The 18,581-nt window shown below is 48.0% G+C and overlaps 1 protein-coding gene across 4 annotated transcripts in view; it reads right to left on the minus strand.

Moving 5' to 3' along the window:
• Positions 1 to 337: 337 nt before the first annotated feature.
• Igsf9b (immunoglobulin superfamily member 9B) overlaps positions 338 to 18,581 on the minus strand; it is a 57,091-nt gene continuing 38,847 nt past the window's right edge. For 2 of the 4 annotated variants that reach the window (XM_075966473.1, XM_075966472.1), the window contains exons 19-20: positions 15,133 to 15,254; positions 338 to 12,086 (exon numbers count right to left, since the gene is read on the minus strand). In XM_075966473.1, coding sequence (XP_075822588.1) covers positions 11,878 to 12,086; positions 15,133 to 15,254 — 331 coding nt within the window. In that variant the 3' untranslated portion in view covers positions 338 to 11,877. The remainder of the gene's footprint in view (positions 12,087 to 15,132; positions 15,255 to 18,581) is intronic. The other 2 variants (XR_012910049.1, XM_075966474.1) reach the window with 2 other exon arrangements.

An 18,581-nucleotide genomic window follows, 5' to 3' on the forward strand; every position in this document is an offset into this window, starting at 1 on the left:
CATTTTATGACCTGCTATGCAGTTCTTACCGCAATCACTGCTGATTGTCTGTGCACCATGACAACATAAGTTCCCCCACCCAGAGGATGCGGAAGCTTATCGGTTTTTACCCCTGGGGGATCCCAGGTGCACACTACAGGGATTCACGCAGAACAACCCCTCAAAACACACCTAACCAGTAAAGGAGGAACAACCAGTTTAGAATTGTGTTGAATCACAAGTTAAAATGAGCTGATGGGATGGGGGGAGATCCGGGACCAGGATTAAAACTAGATACCATGAGCAAATATTCTAGATACTACAAAAAATAGAAAAAATAGAAAACAAACTTTTTAAGCAAATTTTTATTTATATCAAAATACAAAACATTTCTGAAGCAGAGTAATGTTACATGAGGAGCAATTAAATACTAAACGCTTTGTTAATCAGCTTAGCTTGCAACATCCCCAAGGGTGCCTTCGCTGGCTACACATCTGGCTATTCGCTATGCCTTCTTTCTCTCTCTTGTCCTGTGTTTGCTTATGTACTGTTGCTTGTTTGCAGAAATGAGCATGCAGTGTTATCGGTGATGAGTTGGTTAGTTTCAGCAAGCCTGACAGAGCCAGCAGGTGAAGCCTGGAAGAGCAGTCCAGGCCAAGGCAGACCGCACAGCTCCCCCCAAATGAATCTTGGGGGGTGCTCAGCTTTTACACTGACAGATCTGAGGCCCACGGGATCACTGTCCTCAGCAGCCAGGGCAGGCGTTATCAATTGGGACCACGGAGCAGATACAGCTATGGGTCACCCACAGTGAGGCCTTCTCAATGGGCTGAAAAGCCCACCCAGGCCAAGGAACAGGAGATGCAGAGATCCCTAGAGGAACCTTTGTCCCCAAGAAACTAGGCAAGGGCTAGAGAGAAAAGATGTTCCTCCCAGCCTTAGGCGGTTAGGATTTGGTAGCTGAGGTGCCTGCCCCCTGGACAGGCCCTTCACAGATAACTTAGTTTGGAGATTTTGAAGGGGAAAGCACCTGTTTGAGAGTGTAGCTGTTTTGGATACACCTCCACTACTAACCTAGAAGAAAGGGGAAATGGGAAACAGGAAGGAGCTTACCCCTCACTCCCATGGCCACCCTACACCCAGTCCTACCTGGGTCTCTCTTTCCATCCCCAGGTAGTGCGTTCACTTTGGCACTATGCACTGGTGAGTTCATGCACACATGCATGCACGCACACACACATGCATGCACATGCATGCCACACACACCAACACCTGGATTCCCTTCAGTATCTGCTCAGGCAGAAGATGGGACCCTCCCCCTTCCACCATCATTTTCTGCCCCCAAGAGTCCCCTTGGCCCACAGGTCTCCAGGACTCAGCTCCAGGCTTGACGACACCCACCAGCATTCCCAGGCTTCCAAAGAGTGATAAAGCAGGGGGGCTCCCCAGAGACAGAATATACAGAGTGTAGAATATGTCATAAGGCTTTGGTACAGCACCAATTCAATGTTCATATAGTGTGAATTTTAAGGTATCTTTTAGAAGAAAAAAAAAAGCTTACTGAAAAAATAGTGTTTTTTATTTACTTTTCAGTTACATACCTGAAGTTCAAAAAGTATGCCTCTAGTTGCCATCCAGATTCACACTCAGAGGTGTTCTGTGTGCAGCTGCACAATGTGTAGGTTAACTGTAATTTGGAACCAAAGTCAGCTGCCTATGATAACTGACTTTAACCAATCCATACATACATACAGAGAGAAAAAGGAAGGAGCAAGAGAAGGAGGGAGAGAGAGAGAGAGGAAAGTGAGAGAGGGAGAGAGAGAGAGAAAGTGAGAGAACACAAAAGCTACCCCTAAACCTCCCACCCCAGTCCCCCTAGGAAAGAACATCTAATAGAGACAATATACAGCAAGCTCTAAGGAACCAGTGGAACGAAGGTGACTGATTCCGTCCAGCTGGCCTCTTCAGGAGCAGCACCATGAAGCACCCTAGCGCAGTGATGTAACTAATATTCAACATTCAAGAAATGGAAATGAGGTCTGAATGGTCTCCATAAGAAGACCAGGCATGGATGGGGAGAGCCCCAAAGAAAGCCAAAGGAAGAATAAAGGTTTGAAATGAGAGCATGGGATCTCATGACAAAACTCATAGTCGTGTCCAGGTATGCTAAAACTAACAGCCAAGAGGTTGCTAGGTGCAAGAGGTGCGCAGTCTGTGAGGGACCCCGGCAGGGAGCTCCAGGATCCCTTGCCTCCCCATTTCTGTGTCTACAGACGATGGGGGTAACAGGAGGAAAGGAATTCATACAAAAACTGCCTTTAGGTGAGGGAAGAAATATGTCCAAGATGATATAGTCCCTCCTCATGAAAGAGAAAAAGGTGGTGATAAAGGGGGCCCCAGAGTTGCTGACCAAAGCAGGATGCCCTCTGCTCAGTCAGGGACTCCATGAGGACAGGTAAGGGAAAGCTTGCCCCATGCCTGCCCTCATCCTCCAGCCCCACAAATGGCAGTTAAGAAATTAAATCCAAATGGAGCTTCAGGACTTTCCGATGGTGGCATACAGGAGTCCGTGAACAGAGCTTGGTTCACTGCTCCCTTTGTGACCTCTCAGCCTCAAATTTCAACATCGAGATCATTCTACAGAGAAACTCCTAACAGTCCTTGAAGGAAGCACTAATCACTTCCTCAACAACAGGACAAAAACCCCTACTTCAGCATCCTAATTCATCCTTCACCCACAGGAGGGGTGCTGTGTCCTGTCCCCCACCTACCTCATCCTTTTGTGTTAATCATTCCCAAAATGATTCTGCATGAGTACCTTACACAAGGTGAGGTCCAGGCAAAGAACTGAGGAGTGGTGGATGTGTCCCCTTTCCCCCAGGCTCCTGGTTGAGGGCAGCGGAGAAAGGACAGAGCTACAGCAACCCTTGGGAGAGCAAATTCCAGATCTGTTCCACATTCATTCCATAGAGCAGAGGTAGCCAAACTCAATCTCTTTGGACTCTCCCAATCTCCTACTAATAGGGAAGAACATCACAGTCCCAACAGCCTTCCCATGGAATAGGGACCAAGATGAATCACAAGTATACAGAAGAGTTCAGGGTCCTGGCAGCAGCTTTATCAGAGCACCCCTCCCATTGACTGAGAGATTCAAGGATGACAACCCATCTTTTGTGTGTATAATCAGACACTGACCCTTGTTCTGTTTTCCCCTGTAGAAAGCTGGCTCTTCTGCAGATTAGGTGACTGGCGTTGGGTCACCAGACCTTTCTCCTCTAATGCTCACCATATACCATCTTACTGAGGTCCGGGTCATAGAAAGGGCAAAAGTAATACATTGCCCAAGCCCTAAAACTTCAGGGTAAGGGACATGTCCATCTTCCCATTTCCACAGAAGGGTCCATTCGGACATCATGAAGTCAAATAGTGATCTCGTGTCTTGATGCTGCTGAGGTTTCTAAGAACCAAGCTTTTGGCTCAGTGTGGAAAGAGGAAGTGTCAGAGCGAACCTGGGCTTCATGGAGTATGAGCCCTAAGATGCTAAAATGCTTAATTCTGCTGGTCTCTCTTGTGACCAGAAGTGAGATAGCATCTGCACACAAAGAGAAGAGGTGGGCTCTAAGAACAAAAAAAAAATAGTATGGAAACCCCTCTTTGGTTAGTGAGGAGGGGACTCAAGCTAGGAAGGGACAAAGAATTTGCTGCTCTTCCTCTTGCCCAAGCTCTCAGAAAGTTTACAAGAAACACCTAGCCTTATCCTCCTTTGGCCTCCCGAGGAGGCAGCAGGTAGGAGCAGACACACTTTCAGTTATCCCCAGTGCTGGAGTTCATCCAGGACCACATGGACAGAGCCCATGATCCTACAATATCCTTGGAAAAATTCGAGTGTTTTGAGCAGAACATCGAAGGAACTATAAGGTCTCCCTAAGGGTCAGGAGTTAGACTCAAGGCTCCACACCACCCTACTCTGCCTATCACCCCTAAACCCCCAAAAGTCCTTCCCATGGTTGAAGCACCTGGAGTAGGAGCTCTTAGCCAGCATCATGTTCTACTTTTCTTGAGTGAGAAGCAGAAAGACTAGGCTACAGCTTGGAGTCTCTCCTGGCTTTGGCAGTGGTCTCAAGCATGTCACTCTGATCACTTGGCACGTGAGAAGAAAGAGCTAGCACCAGGAGATGCCCGCTTAGGCTGCAAGGCACATGGCCCTTCCAGCATAGGTGAGGTCTCAAATTCTCAAAGAGGTATTCCTCAGAGTGCACATCTTCCTGCCCAGACAGAAATGAACTCCTCCCACACACACCACGTCCTTCCAACACATTATCTAGTTTCAGAGTCCCAGGCTGAGGAGGAGGAAGAGAGCAGCGGGACTTATCCTTCAAGTCCGGCCCAGCATCAGTCTCTCATCCCGGATCTTCCATTCGGTGTTCCAGGGCTAGACCACCCACCCCATTTCTGACAACAACTCATTTTCCAATTAAAAAGAAATGAAAACGCACAGATGCTATATTTATACGAGATATCACATTCACACTGGTTCCAAGAATCTGCAGCAATAATTACCAGGGTGTTATCTTCTCCAAAACAGAGCCCACGCAGTCAGTCTCAAAAATCTCACTGCCACCTTCCACAGAGGAACTGCTTGAGCCCGGGTGCTACAAACTAGGACAGGCGTTACGGGGTAACACCCAGACACCCTGGCCTCCCTCTGTCCAAGATGCTGAGCTAGATTTTTTTTTCCCAAGGAACTGAGTACCAGCCTTAGCCGCAGGGGCATGGAGTCACGCTTAGCATGCTTAGATCTCCATCATCCTTTCTGTACTGAGTACCTCTAGCGAACTGTATGAGTCAGGGAACCCTCCTGACAGGAGACATACCGGAAGGAGATGTACCACCTTCAGCTCTCTCGCTCTTTCCTGCAAATGACTTGAATGTTTTCATATTTACACATTTCTATCAGAACGACTCAAGAATCGTCGAACAGACAGTATGTCTCTGGAGGGATGGAGAAGTAGGTGGGCATCAAGGCATGAGCTAGCACCCCGGACCACCTGGGGGAGGTGATACTGCTCAAAGTGTCTCTAAGCACAAGTACAAAAATAAAGCGAACTATGACTTCATATAGATATATAGATATATAGATACGCTAGATAGATACCTTTATATAAGGTTTCTTTACATTTCTATAGGTCTGCAGAGGGCACAAGCCTCCACTCCTGCCCGGCTTACATCTCGTCCCCACCCACTCCTCCCACTCCCCACGTGGACAACTTGCCCGAAGCTCCCACTGTTAGTGACGGCTATTGCAGCTGATTCTTGCCCTCCCCCCAGTGAGTCTCATCTCACCTTAAAATAGAACAAGTTATATATATATATATTTATATAATTTTATATACAATCTCCATAAAAAATACACTCAAGGTGGTATATTACGAGTAAGACCCCCCCTACCCAAACAGAAATTTGTCTAGCAAAGAAAAGAGTCAGCCATAACTAGGCCTGATGCTAGCCAGGCAAAGCGGTGTCTCTACAGTTCCCTCATGCCCACTCATCAAATTCACATACAAATCATAGCCATACAACACACGCACGCACACACCATACTGCACACACCATACCACACACACAGACACCACACATCCCAGATACTCACACCCATCTAACACACTTACTTCTGAACACTGAAATAAACAGTTGGCCAGGGGGTCATGACCAGGCAGATAACCTGACACATGCAGAGAAACAGGTGCCTTCTTTCCATTTCTCCGACCCCGCCAGGGTAATGTCAACCTGTGACAGACTGTTTAATTGTTCTCAGTAGGCAATAAAACTACTCGGGGATAGAATGAGCTTCCCTTCCAACCTTCCAAGGTTTACAGGGTAACTGTGAGGAGGCTTATTCTCCTCCACCAAATAAAATAGATTCCTAAGCCAAAAAGAAGCCAAATGTCCCCTGAGTCCCCACCTCCCCTATGAGGAGCATCAGGCATTTTCCCTCGCCATTGTTTATGTGAAAATCCCAGGTCACCCCAAAACATGCTTACAGTATTTTAAGGTTGAAAATGCAAATTCCCTTCCCCAGTCCAACCCCTACACCCTCCCCAGTTCTCCCCAGCCCGATCACCTCCCTATTGTAGACCATGCAGAAGCCAGAGGTCCTGGAGCCACACACAAGTGGGGAGAAGGAAGTAGAGCCTGAAGGATGTGAATGTGGGTGGAGGAAGAGCTTGCTCTACTTCCTAAAACAGATCCAGGAAACCCAATGCCAGTGGGAGAGGGGATTGTTGGGATACATTTCTTCAGTACCCGGGAGAACAACAGGGGCCGTCATTCATGGTGGGAAAGTTGGGTAGGAAAAAGGTACAGTGAAGACCCCAGCTGCAGGCTGAGCTTCTGCTGCTGCTTTGGTTGAATTCCCTAAGCAGGGGTCCAAGGCTGATCACTGTTCACCAGTGCTCTTCAGAATCTCTAACTGCTGCAACTAACAACCAGCCCACTGCAGAAGAGAATGTCCAAGTGAGTGATTCAATGACTGGCTGCTGATCTACCCAACTACTTAGCATTTAGGATACCCAACTCTTCCCTTCTAAGGCACAGCCAGCCACTAAAAAAAAGTTGCACTAATACATTTTTTTCCAGTCTACACAGGAATCCCTATGATTTGGGAGTGTCTCTGAAACAGACTCAATTGATTAGGGATTTTTGTTATTATTATTTTAAATGAGGTCATGAAAAAAATTCTACCCTCTTGGCAATCTAAGACACCAAACACCTGGTGCAGACAGTGTATCTGTTCCTGAAAGGCTTATTTGAAAGTATAGACAGGGATCCAGATAGAAGGTTCTGGACCCATGCTGATTCAGCATCAAAAGGTGAAAGAGTTACAAGCCAACCCCTCGCAATACCCAGTTGCATGAGTTGGCAAGAGTTAATAGAGTCCAACCAGAGCTTTGCTTCTCAGTTCATCAACTTGTCTTAAAGAGATTTTTCAGTTATCCTCTTGATCCAAGAGGAAACTGGATACTGTAAGGAGTACAGAAGAGATGGTCTCTGATTTCAGATGAAATTATTTCACTCCCTTAGCTACACTGTGGTAAATCTAAACTATCAAAGGAAGAGAAATTGAAGACAAAACCTCTAGACGCCAGGCCACTGTGTAGCCTCCGGGATGAAGGAACTCTCTACAGCTCAAGAAAGACTGACAAGTCTGGAAGCCCAGCCTCCTGGGCACCATCAGCACCAGTGTCTGATGGGCATTTTCAGACACAAACAGGAAGAAGCACAGCATGCCCCAGCTGCCAGGAGAATGAGCACCAAGCTCCCGAGAAGAACCTTCCCTCTCTACTGGAGAGCAGGGACTGACGGCATTTGAAGCTCCGCAAACAGAAAAAAAAAAAAACTGAAGAAGTCTGTATCCGGTACTCAGCGGTAGAGGTCAGTTCTACATGCAGAAAGCCCTGCCTTTAGCAAGATTTCTTCCAAGATTCAGCCTGGGTCTGCTCAGCAGGCCCTGCCCACAACCTGCTCTCAGTGGCTACATCCTCCCCACACCTGGGGCACCTGCTCTTCATGGCCCTCCCTGACAGTCACTCGTTCCCTTGTGATGATCCTCCTCAACCATCTGCACTGTCATCGGAGCTGGCAGAGTGGCCACAAAGAGAATGAGAGGCTTGGTGTCTTGTTTGGGTGTTAACCTCATCCTCGCAGGATTCCTGTACTCTCTACAGTTGGTTTCATACTCTATCTGTCTCCATCTCGCATATCTGAACACGGTCAAGCCTCCTCTCCGCGGTCCATCCCTTTAACTTCTCTTCCTGAACTACACCCGCCCTATCAACTACTGTCTTCAGTACAGAGTGGCTACTAAGGCTCTTCTGGAGGCTCTTCCCAAAGAGACAAAGGTAAGCAGCAAAACCGAGCCTCCACCATCTTGGAGCCTGAACAAAGGGTAGGGCCAAGTCAATGAGCACTATTGAAAATGCTCAGGATCCCACAGAAAGCATCAGTGGTACTCCCCTGTATCCCCATCTCTGCCCTTGACTCTATCCTCCTACCCCCAAGTCCCTGCAGTGCCCCCAAAGCACTTTTACATGCAAGCAAAGCAAGTCCAAGCCATTAGCTTTTCAGTTCCCAGAGTTCTCTACATACTAGTAAAATATACTTACCTACAATTCTCCCAGCCCACCCCAAACCCTCTAAAGGATTTTGCTATCAAAATCAGAAGAAATGGCTCAAGCTACACATACCTCAGCCTCAAACACAGATCCTAGGAAGCAACTAAGATGCCCTAATGCTCTGGGACGCCTCACCAGGAGGAGGAAAGAAAGCAATCCCACATCCCAACTTTACCTAGTTTTCTCTCTATAAAAAGGGCAGAAGGATGAACAGCTAAAATCTGTTCAACCTCAAATAGTTTAGATCACTGTGCAAAAAAACAAGAGAGAACACACTGGAAAAATATCAATAAGGAATTGTTATAATCCTGCCGACGTCTCCCCCAAATGCATAAGCTAAGCCTGTGGAGACGGAGTGCAGAGCCTGCTTGTGCCATGCGATGCTGCACCCTTTCCACTGGGAGACTCTCTGAACACCTCTCTCCTGTTCTCGTCTGTCCGAGAAAACGGGAGAAGACAGGCTGGCCATTAGGCAGGAACCAGCATCAGATGCCGGACCAACAGCCACCAATCACCACGGATGCAAAGAATTCCACTCAGAGTCTTGAAGCAAAGCCCTGTGTGGTCAGCCACCAAATAGAGAAGCAAGATTCACTTCGTATTTTTCATCTTCTTTCCCTCAAATTGCAGTCTCTCTGGAGAAACCGGTTACTCTCCTTTTGGATTTTGGCTTAAACACTGAGATAGCATTTCCAGTCAAGGTACAGAAGGAAAAGATAGAAAAAAATACTGAGTACAGGAATAGGTTTGGAACTGGTTACTTCTGCAAGGCAACCAGACCCAAAAGGGGGGATTGGAAAGACATGGTCTCCCACAGCAAGGAAGATGAAGCCCTAGGAAGCTCATAGTGGTCACTGCCAAGTTCAAAGGCAGAGTGTAAAGGTCATTGGTCCCTAGAAATGGATATACCCCAACATCACACGTTTCTAACCAGCCTGTCAAACACGTGCCCAGGGCAGTACTTGAGAGTGTGCCTATGACACCCTGATCATCGCATTGGCCATGGGGACTGTTTCCTGCCAATTTGCCTTGCAGTCACCAAGGAAGAGCTGAAACAGTTTCCTGAAGTGCAGGAATGCTGCTGGCCTCCAAGAAAAGTCACAAGAAGGAAGACCTCTTAGGCGGAGAATGAATCAGAAGTCACTTTGGAATGGATAGACCTTGTGCCCTTTTGGAGTCCAGGGGACACAATAGCACAGCTGCCATCCACTGGCCAGTCAAAAGCAGTTTCCACCATTTGGTCAGCTAGGCAGAGGTAAGGGGCACCATCAGAGGCAAGAAGAGGAAGAAGACAGCACCTTTGTTAGCACAGCCTGCAAGCCCAGCCTACAAGCCTAGCCGTGGACTTGCATCTTACCCCACAAGGTTTGGCGGCTCTTAGCCCCTACAATACCCAAAAGAAGCAAAGTCTTCCACCTCAACTTCTCCATTCTCACCTCATGGCTCAGACAGTATCAGAATTGCCAGGAGGGTCCTCAGAACGCTTGGCTAAATTCAGTACTGCCCAGCACCAACGACCTACTTTCACGCTCCAAGCTTCAGGAGTCACGTGGTGTGAGAGAGCAAGCAAAGACCACACGCAAGGCCACCGCGAGCCTCCAAACGCTACCCCACCATTGCAGGTAGATTGGTTCCCAGTACCCCCGGGAGACACTTGAGGGAGCAGCCCATTGTGGCACAGTGGCAGAAGCGGTGGCCCCATGCTGAAAAAGAAGCGAGTCTTCCAACTCAGCTCTTCTACTTTGTCGGAGTTGAGGTCCAGAGGGCACATGGCCCCCAAGACCTCTGAGCATCACATCAGGTGGACAGTTCGAGGTCCACGGCCTAACCGCAGAGCAAAAGGAACTCTGCCCTCAGCACCTCTTTCTCCTATATCCAGAAGAAAGCTGCGGTGGTGTGGCTTGTGTGGTGAAGCCTCTAGTGTAGGGTCCATCCCTAGCTCACTGGGAGCAAGAAGGAAGCACCAAGGCCTGGCTGCAGAAATGCAGTCCATCCCCTAAGATGGAAGCGCCGAGAAAAGCTCAGTGTCCCAGCCCCTGGGACCTCAGCAAAGTCACTAGGCCGAGTGACTGGCAGCTTCTGTGGGAGCAGCAGAAGCCTTCCAGCAGACGGGACTAATGCCCGAGGAGGTCTCTGGGGAGCGATGGATACAGCAGCACCAAGAAGGAATACTTCCAGGAAGCTGACAGTTATACTTTAGGCAAAGCAGGAGGGGAGGAGAGGGCGGGTCCGCTCTCCCCCTTGTCTACTCTTGAGCAACATCAGAACCATTTAAGGAGAGAGAGAAGCATCTGAATTGACAAATGGCATCAGGAAAACTTCGGGATGCTAACAGTTTGAACCAGGACAGGATTTGTACAGAGAAAGGATTAGGGCCCTGGTGCCTACCCACTACTACTTCCGTCATCATTCCGGTGTCTCAGACAGCTCCATGCAGGGGCAGCAAGGAAAGGGCACCCCAGAGCTCAACAACCTGAAGTCCCCTCACTTGTTCAACTCATGCACTGGAGATTGGGTCCAGGGGGTGGAGAAGGACCCCGGGGCAAAGCAGAGTTGGCAGGCAGCACACAGAGAGTATGCCAAGGAGCCGCAGGCAGCTCCCACAAATGGCAATTAATCAATCTGGAGAATTAGCAAACACAAAAGGAAAGGAGGAGCCAATCGGCCGCGGGGGAGCGGTGCTCTGAGTTCAGAGCCAAGACGGGTATAAATAGAGCTGTGGTAGCTTGGTGCTCAGCACAGGTGGCTGCGGAACAGGAAGGCCTTTGGCTTCAGGGTTCCTAGCCCTGGCTGGACCAGAAGAGATGGAGGCATGGCCACATGAACAAGAGATTGTACACCAGGCCTGCCTGTCAGCCCCACTGCTAAACAACCGCTGCTTCTCGGGTGAGTGCCAAAATGCAGAAGAAAGGAAGATGGCAGTCTGGCCTGGAGCCTGGCCATGCCTTCCTCACCTAGCAAGCAAGTAATAAAGGCTTGGGATTAGTTCAGGGGTTAACTTGTTGCTATGACCCCAAGCAAGGAGCTAGGAATCACAGCAAGGTCCCTTTTCTGCTCTAGATGGAAGAGGCTGGAAAGGATGGTGAATTCAGCTGAGAGGCATGACTCCTGTTTCAGCCAGAATGATCTCCCAAGACAGACATGAGGGCACCCACCAGCCCACAGGCCGGCCTGCTTATGAAGCCCAGCTGTTCAGTTCTTCACCGACCACAGGGGGAGACGGCACTTTGCTTCAATGTACATATATATACACATAGAGAAACCCACCAACTACACACAAGTGTATTTGTATCTATATCTATATATATGTGGAGTTTGGAGGATAGGAAATAATTCTAACCCCCTCCCAGGACTTGGAAAACGGAAACAAACACAGAGTAGTAAAAGCCATTGCTTTTCTCTTCCTCACTTCCTAAGACATTTGAAGAGGTGAGAAGAATCGAGTAAGGTGGGAGAGATGGTGTTGAGACAGACGCTTCCTGTCCTCACACACTCCCAGCTCTGACCCACAGATAAAAGCTCTTCCCCCAGTCCTCTGTCCTGTGGGCAAGGCTAGCCAGCTAGATGGTAGGGGAGAGAGAGGCCCACGGGCAGGGGGGGACCACACATCGGACAAGGGCCTGAGCCATCCCATGATGGGCAGAGGAGGACAAGGCCCTGTACAATGGTCCCGCTCTGCCCCCTAGGCCTAGCACCCCACCCTGGGGACACTTAGAGTGACGTCAAGTCATAGCAGAGTAGCGTGGCCTGGGTCATCATGATCCACGCTGTTGAGGATTGCCGTCTGGTCTTCTGGAAGCTGCCGGTGGCATAAGTCCGAAAGTCGGGCAAAGGGATCAGGACGAGAATGTCTCTTCTTCTTTCGGAGGCAGACAGCTTCGTCGGGCGACAGAACCTGAGAGTTGGGAAGCTGCTGAGCCTGGGAGGCAGAACCGTCTACAGAGAAGACAGACACACAAGAGAAGAGGTGTGAAAAGGGTAGATCAGAGCCTCACGCACTCCATGCATCTCCCAGGGATGAAGTCCAAGTTGCCACTGAAACCAAGGTAGCACCTTTGTTCATGGCTCTGAGGCCAAACCGCTGCCGAGAACCTCCTCTTTCCCCCACTCGAGCAACCAGCAACCCAGCCTTGAGTCAACGAAGTCAGGCAGGTATTTCCCCTTCTGTGAGTTCATGGATCTCAATGATCAAACTGTTTTAGCAATCAGTCTACAAATATCAGTTGTGCTGTGCCTCTTGGATACCAGTTATCATTCCAGGTGGCAGGAAGCAGGGTTTCAATATGTCTCTCACCTACCCCAAACAATGACAGACATTACACGAGACTTCAGTCATGAGCAACATTCAGGCCTGCACCCCTCTTCTACTACGGGGGCCATTCGTCTGCCTCATGGCCCTTTGGAGGACACAGCGGGAAGGTTTGGTTTTCTAGAGTATACTCTAGCATAGAGGTATGGAGGAAAACACAAACAGCCAAGATTTGAAAGATACAGAAACTAGATTCTTAGGTGTTACAAGTACAATAACAAAGAAAGATGGACCAGGAAAGGGCCAGTGGCTAGGGTCCTGCGCCTGCCTCCCCAGGTATTACTACTACCTGCCCAGAGTCTTGAATGAGGAGTCTTCCCCAGAGCTGAATGAAAATGGCAACCATCAATAAGAACAGCTAGTGCATAAACCCAAAGTCAGGAGCAGGTGTAAGCCAGCATGGTTACAAGCTTGTAATCCCCACTGGGAGACTGAGACAATAGAATTAGGAGTTCGAGGTTGCTGGGCTACATAGTGAGACTCTGCCAGAAGAACGAGGAGAAGGAAGAGGAGGAGGAGGAAGAAGAGCAAACACAGTATGTTCTAGAGAGAGAAAGACGACTATGTCAACAGAGCTTAAACCTTGTCCTTGATGCAAGGAAAGGCTTCTAGAAGATTTTTGCGTGAGATTGTGTGTGCTTGTGCATGTATGTATATAAACACATGTGTTAAAAAGAAAAAGAACTGTAAAATCTCTACAGCTCACTCTAGTAGAAGCAAGAAGATTGAAAGTTCAAGTCCAGACACGGCTTGTTCCAGTCCAGCCTGAACTATACAGTGAGATCTTGTCTCAAAACAATTACAAGACAATTTTCTTTCTTATTGCCTCAGTATTCCCATTTAGTGAAAAAGAAAATTACACAGACTGATGATAGGGAACCAGCCATACCCAAAGGCTAAGTGACAGATGGGTAATTGTTATCTCCCTAGGTCAGGTTAAGGGTGTCACCTCTATGGGATACGATATGAGTGTAGATGGAGAGAAAGGCAACAAGGTACAGCACCAATTCAAAATGGAGAGGAAGGGACTAGAGCTTCCATTTTTTCAGTAAGGACAACCAAAGAAGGCCAGCTATAATGCAAAGGTTGAGCCAACATACCTCACCAAAGGATCGGGTGTGAGGGCAAAAGACTTTGGGGAGAAGCTGTGCATGGATGAAGCAACACCATTCACGTAACTGAAGAGAAGTGGGGGGCGGGGGTTTCGAAGAGGATAATCAAAAACATTAAGAGTTATAAGACATTCAAGTCTGAGTTCAATGGCCAACTGGAAATAGAAGATTTGAACTCAGGGAAGACACCTGGGCTGTTAACACAGACCAGGCATAGGAGAGAACAGGTGCAGCTGATGTGGCCCATTTTACAATAATTAGATGAGATTTATTTATTAAAATACACAGTCATGAATTATATACCAATATTTTCACTAAGAAAAGGTCATGGCAGTTCCATAGACTGTATTACATGACGACTGTCCTAGTTAATATAAGCATAGTCTAAGACGTTCACACAATACCCAGATCATCTAACGGTGCATTTCTCAGAATGTGTTCCTATCATTAAATGACAAAGATGCAAACACACAAAAGGAATATATATACATATGTATTATGTACCTGTTCAAATTGAATTATTTTAAATTCTGCTTGGAATTTGACCCAAGCCTCAGAAAACTCATTTTTGCTGAACATGGCAGCACACACTGTAATCCTACCCATCAAAAGGTTGCAAGAGGACCAAAAGTCAGGGCCATCCTAAGCTATACAGCTTGTTTCAGGCCAGCCTGAGCTATCTAGCTAGACCCCATCTCAAGGCGACAAGATAATTTTCTTTTTCTCTGCCTTTGTACTGCCATCAACAAACTGATAGGAAACTGGCCATATCCGAAGGTTAAGTCATCAATGAGTTTAGGGGCTTGGCCTCTGTGGGACAATTTTTCACACCTGGCTTATCAGAGAAACTGCTGAATATTCTTCCTTGACAGGTCATCATAATGTTCCTAACAGACATCAGTAGCAAGAGACTATCTGATAAGCATCAACTGCTTTTCTAAACGAAAGATCAATTCTTTTTGCACTCTTTCTAAGCTACCCATCACCGCGGAATATGCATTTCAATGGAAGTGTCATTTAGGAGACAATGAGAATTCACTCTCTATCCTTAGAAAAGGTTAGTCAAAGTAGAGACTGGCCCGTGCCACGTGACCCTAAGCTCTATCACGCCTGCCCAGTGTTCAACTAGAGGGCTTGAAATGGTGACAGAGCATCGTACAAGGAGACAGGGATAGCAGCAAAGTGTGCTTCAGACTGGGAAAGAACAGGACACTACTTTTGAGGAACAGTGTGTTCCTCAAAAATACACTGAAACAATTTAACATACTTCCTAAAGCTGTGACTACAGACAAGGCTCTGCGGGTACACATACCCTCAGAGCAATGACTCCCCAGGTAGGAGGAGATGAACCGGGGAAGGGAAGGCAGTCAGATCTCTTTCTTGTGTTTCTATACGAAAAATCATTTGTGCATTATTGAAAACAAATGCTTAAAAGGAAATCAAGAACAAGAGAAGCTGGCTTCACTTCTAGAGAACACCCAAGTTTGGGATCCTGGGCCCACAATCCTCATCAATTGGGAAAAGCACGGTGGAAAGAGGAGAGGCGCTTCCCACCATTTACCGGATCGTTTCTTTGACTTCGAAGAGCCCTTGGATGACTTTTTGGGCTTCTTTATCCGTTGGTATCTCAGAGCCTCCAGCCTCTCAGGCACAGCAGCGTTCCCGGGTGCAGGTGGAAGTATTCTGCAAGGAACAATTAGAGAGGCACAGGTCAGCTCCCAGAAAGGAGCCTTTGAAGAGGGCTGGAAGAAAGCCAAAGGACTGCCCATAGAAGGATGGAGCCCAGGGATGGAGTCCGGGGTGTCCACAATCATTCCTGGACACTTGCCTTCCTATTGCTCCTGGAAGGGAGAAAACCCAATAGAAAGCTCCAGCGGCAGGAGGCCTATCTCAGGTGGAAACCAACCTGCGGAACAATCAGAAGACCCTAGGGAAGGAGAGAGAGACTTTAATGTCAGCCTACCACACATCACTTAGGCTGGGACAAGCAAGTGCCAGAGAAGAGTCGGTTCCTAGAACTCATCATCATCAAGACCTTTAAGGAAAAAGTGAAGAGCAGATTACAGCAAGGGGTGAGCAAATCCAGTCCCAGCAAGCTGCCTCCCGTCTCCAGAGATAGGAAGGGACACACAGCCAGTGAGGTGTGGGGTTTGCGGCTCCCAGTTTCACAGAGATACTCCCTCCACCTGCAAGATTCATCTAGAACCTCACAGCTAACTGCTGTGACACACCAGCATCTTCAGCAGGTCTGTCTGCAGGACACTCTGCAGTCTAGGCTCAGATTTCCACAGTCTCGTAAGAAAACAGAAGAAAGCAGAAGATTACGACAGGGCCAAGTGTTGAAATCTTAGGGCCTTGCAAAGGCCTTGCTGTTTGTCACTGGTCTCCAATGTGTTCTGTATCTTAAGATTCAACCTAAATGTTGAGATTGTTGAGAGAGGAGATACCTACATGTGGAACCCTTCTTTCTCCACCCCAGTTATGGGATTGATCAAGTCAACCATTTAACCAGAGCCTGTGCAGTCTCGGTCACAAAGGGAAGCAAAGCAAACCAAAAGGAGAGCAGTGTGTGACACCATGCCTACAGAGAGAGCTTTGCCAAGAGTCATAAAAGAAGAAAATGGAGAAGATACGTTATCAATCTCAGTTTTTCTCAAAGCAAGACAACTTGGAGCCTGAGGAACAAAGAGGGCAAGAGAGAGGCAGATACGATTCCTTTCCACAAATACTGGTACTGGAATAAGACCAGGTAAGGGAGGGACATTCTAGGGCTATGGCAGACAAAGGTGACTTTCTTTGGTCTCCAAGCACCACATCTCCCTTCCCCACATCCATCACAGTGAGGTTTTAGCACATCCTGATTTTTAAAAAAGAAAACCTGATGGTCCTGCGGAAGCCAAAGAAGTCCCCAAAGGTCCACAAGCTACCTGAGGTAGGGGGAAAAAGTGAGGGGGGACAAAGAGAAAGGATGAAAAGACGGCACTTCTCCACCATCGAAGGTCTCTACAAAGAGTGGGAAAAAGAAACTTACAGACTGTGGTAGAGCCTCTGGTCTCTGGAAATAGCTGGCAGTGAAGAAACCTCCATCTTCCTTGATGGATGCCATTTTCTCCAAGGTCTTTTAGCGCATTGGGTATCGAGAAACGCTCTCAAGTTCAAGTCAGAGGCAACTCCTTAACATTCCACGGCCCCCACAACATCACTATACTCTGCACAGGTACCCATGCCCCATGATAAAGCAACCTAGTTCACAGTGTGAGCAAGTCCCCCCAAAGACCCAATATGCCAGTGTCCAATCCCTTTCCCTTCTCCCACCCCAGTTCCACCCAGACATCGTCCCCGAAAGCTGCAGCTGGAAGGGATCTTGGAGAGACCCCGAATCACCCCTTCTCAGCTTGGACAGTGCTCTTTGTGTTACCTGAAAGGAAAATCAAAGGCATGAATCCTCCACAATTTGCCACCTCTAATCTAGACCCTGGCCGGCATCCAGAAAGGCCATGTGAGGTGAGATACACAGTCAAAGGAGACAGACATGAGGCAGGCGGGAACAGCGCACCCCTGTACAACCCTTGACGACCCACAGTTACAGCACAGTTCTCCCTGTTCCTTCAGTCAACAGGCAGAAGTAGCATGGGAGCCGCCTCTCCCTCCTGCAGATGGTAGGATGGGAAAAACAATTCACTAACACACAACAGCCGGGGAAATGGTGGAACCGCTTTCCGTATGTTCCACAGAGAGCCATGAGTTCAAAAGCCAATCCAGTCAACCACAGAAAGAGCCCTGGGTCAGGGCACAAGCTATACAAGAAGCTGGTAGGGTACCCCTGAAAATTCCCAAGGATTCTTCAGGCAGGTTAAATTTTCAGGGGGTGGAATACCAATAGCACAATTAACATATTATTACTATTACGTTTGTATTATGTAATGTATGCTTACCACTTACCACGTCTATGAGTCTAAGAGGTGAGGACTGCATTAACCATATTCTAGACGGAGAAGCTGAACTGTAGAAAAGGATCAACTTAGCCAAATACCCCCATCAGGCAGACTCTTCAGTATTAGGCTACACCACTCTTTAAATTTCTTCCCAGGAAAATGGGTACAAAGGCTACAACAGACACAACCGAGCTTCCCTGCTCCGCCCACCTGCTCTGCAATCCACTGGCCACTGCTGCCCTCTGCTTCAGCGACACAGACATAAGACAGACCAGAGACGGGGCAAACTGCTCAAGTTTCATCTTGAGGAACAAACTCCCAAACAACAATGACATATCAAGAGAGAATCCAATTTTCACTTGAGAAGTGGCCAAGCTCCAGCCCTTCCAGGATACCTGCCGCCCATCTGCCTGAGCTCCTGGCTCAGGACTCAGACACTGCGACAGAGCAGACGATGTCTCCTGGAGGCACCAGGATTTACTTGCGTAATGCCAGAGGCAAAAATAAAAGCAAGCCTTTAGCAGGACAGGTGGGAAGAGAGACACAGACAGAATGGGTCTGTTTTAAGTGAGTTATACAGAAAAGACATGAACTATTTCCCAGGACACTTTAAGAACAGCGCCACAAGTCCTCTGGTATCAACCTGTCTCCTGTTTTTAGGAAGGGTAATTGTGTCCCAAGTCTACCTGGTATCACTCCACCCTTGGAACTTTTGGCATTGGTATCTAGAATAGAAATCAGGATGAAGAACTCTGAAATCACCCTGAACTTGACCTGTAGGTAAGGAGGTTACAACAGATTCCAGCCCTGGTCTCCCAAGGCGAGGCTCCGTTCTCCTGCTGGTCAGTCTTGACTTTTCCCCACATACAGGACTGCTTCACACTCCAGGTCCCCTTCTCCGAGGAGGTGACCCAGATAGACTACTGACAGACAAAGGTATCCAAGCCTACGAGCTTTCCTGGTCTCACATTTCATGTAAATTCCAGTTCTGCGATCCTGTGATGTTCCTTGCAGCTCAGAATTACCAAAGGGCGCCAACATGTACTTCAAAATCCACCCCCATGCCAGGCCACAC

The sequence above is a fragment of the Microtus pennsylvanicus genome, chromosome 3 (genome assembly GCF_037038515.1).
Source record: "Microtus pennsylvanicus isolate mMicPen1 chromosome 3, mMicPen1.hap1, whole genome shotgun sequence".
NCBI lineage: Eukaryota > Metazoa > Chordata > Mammalia > Rodentia > Cricetidae > Microtus > Microtus pennsylvanicus.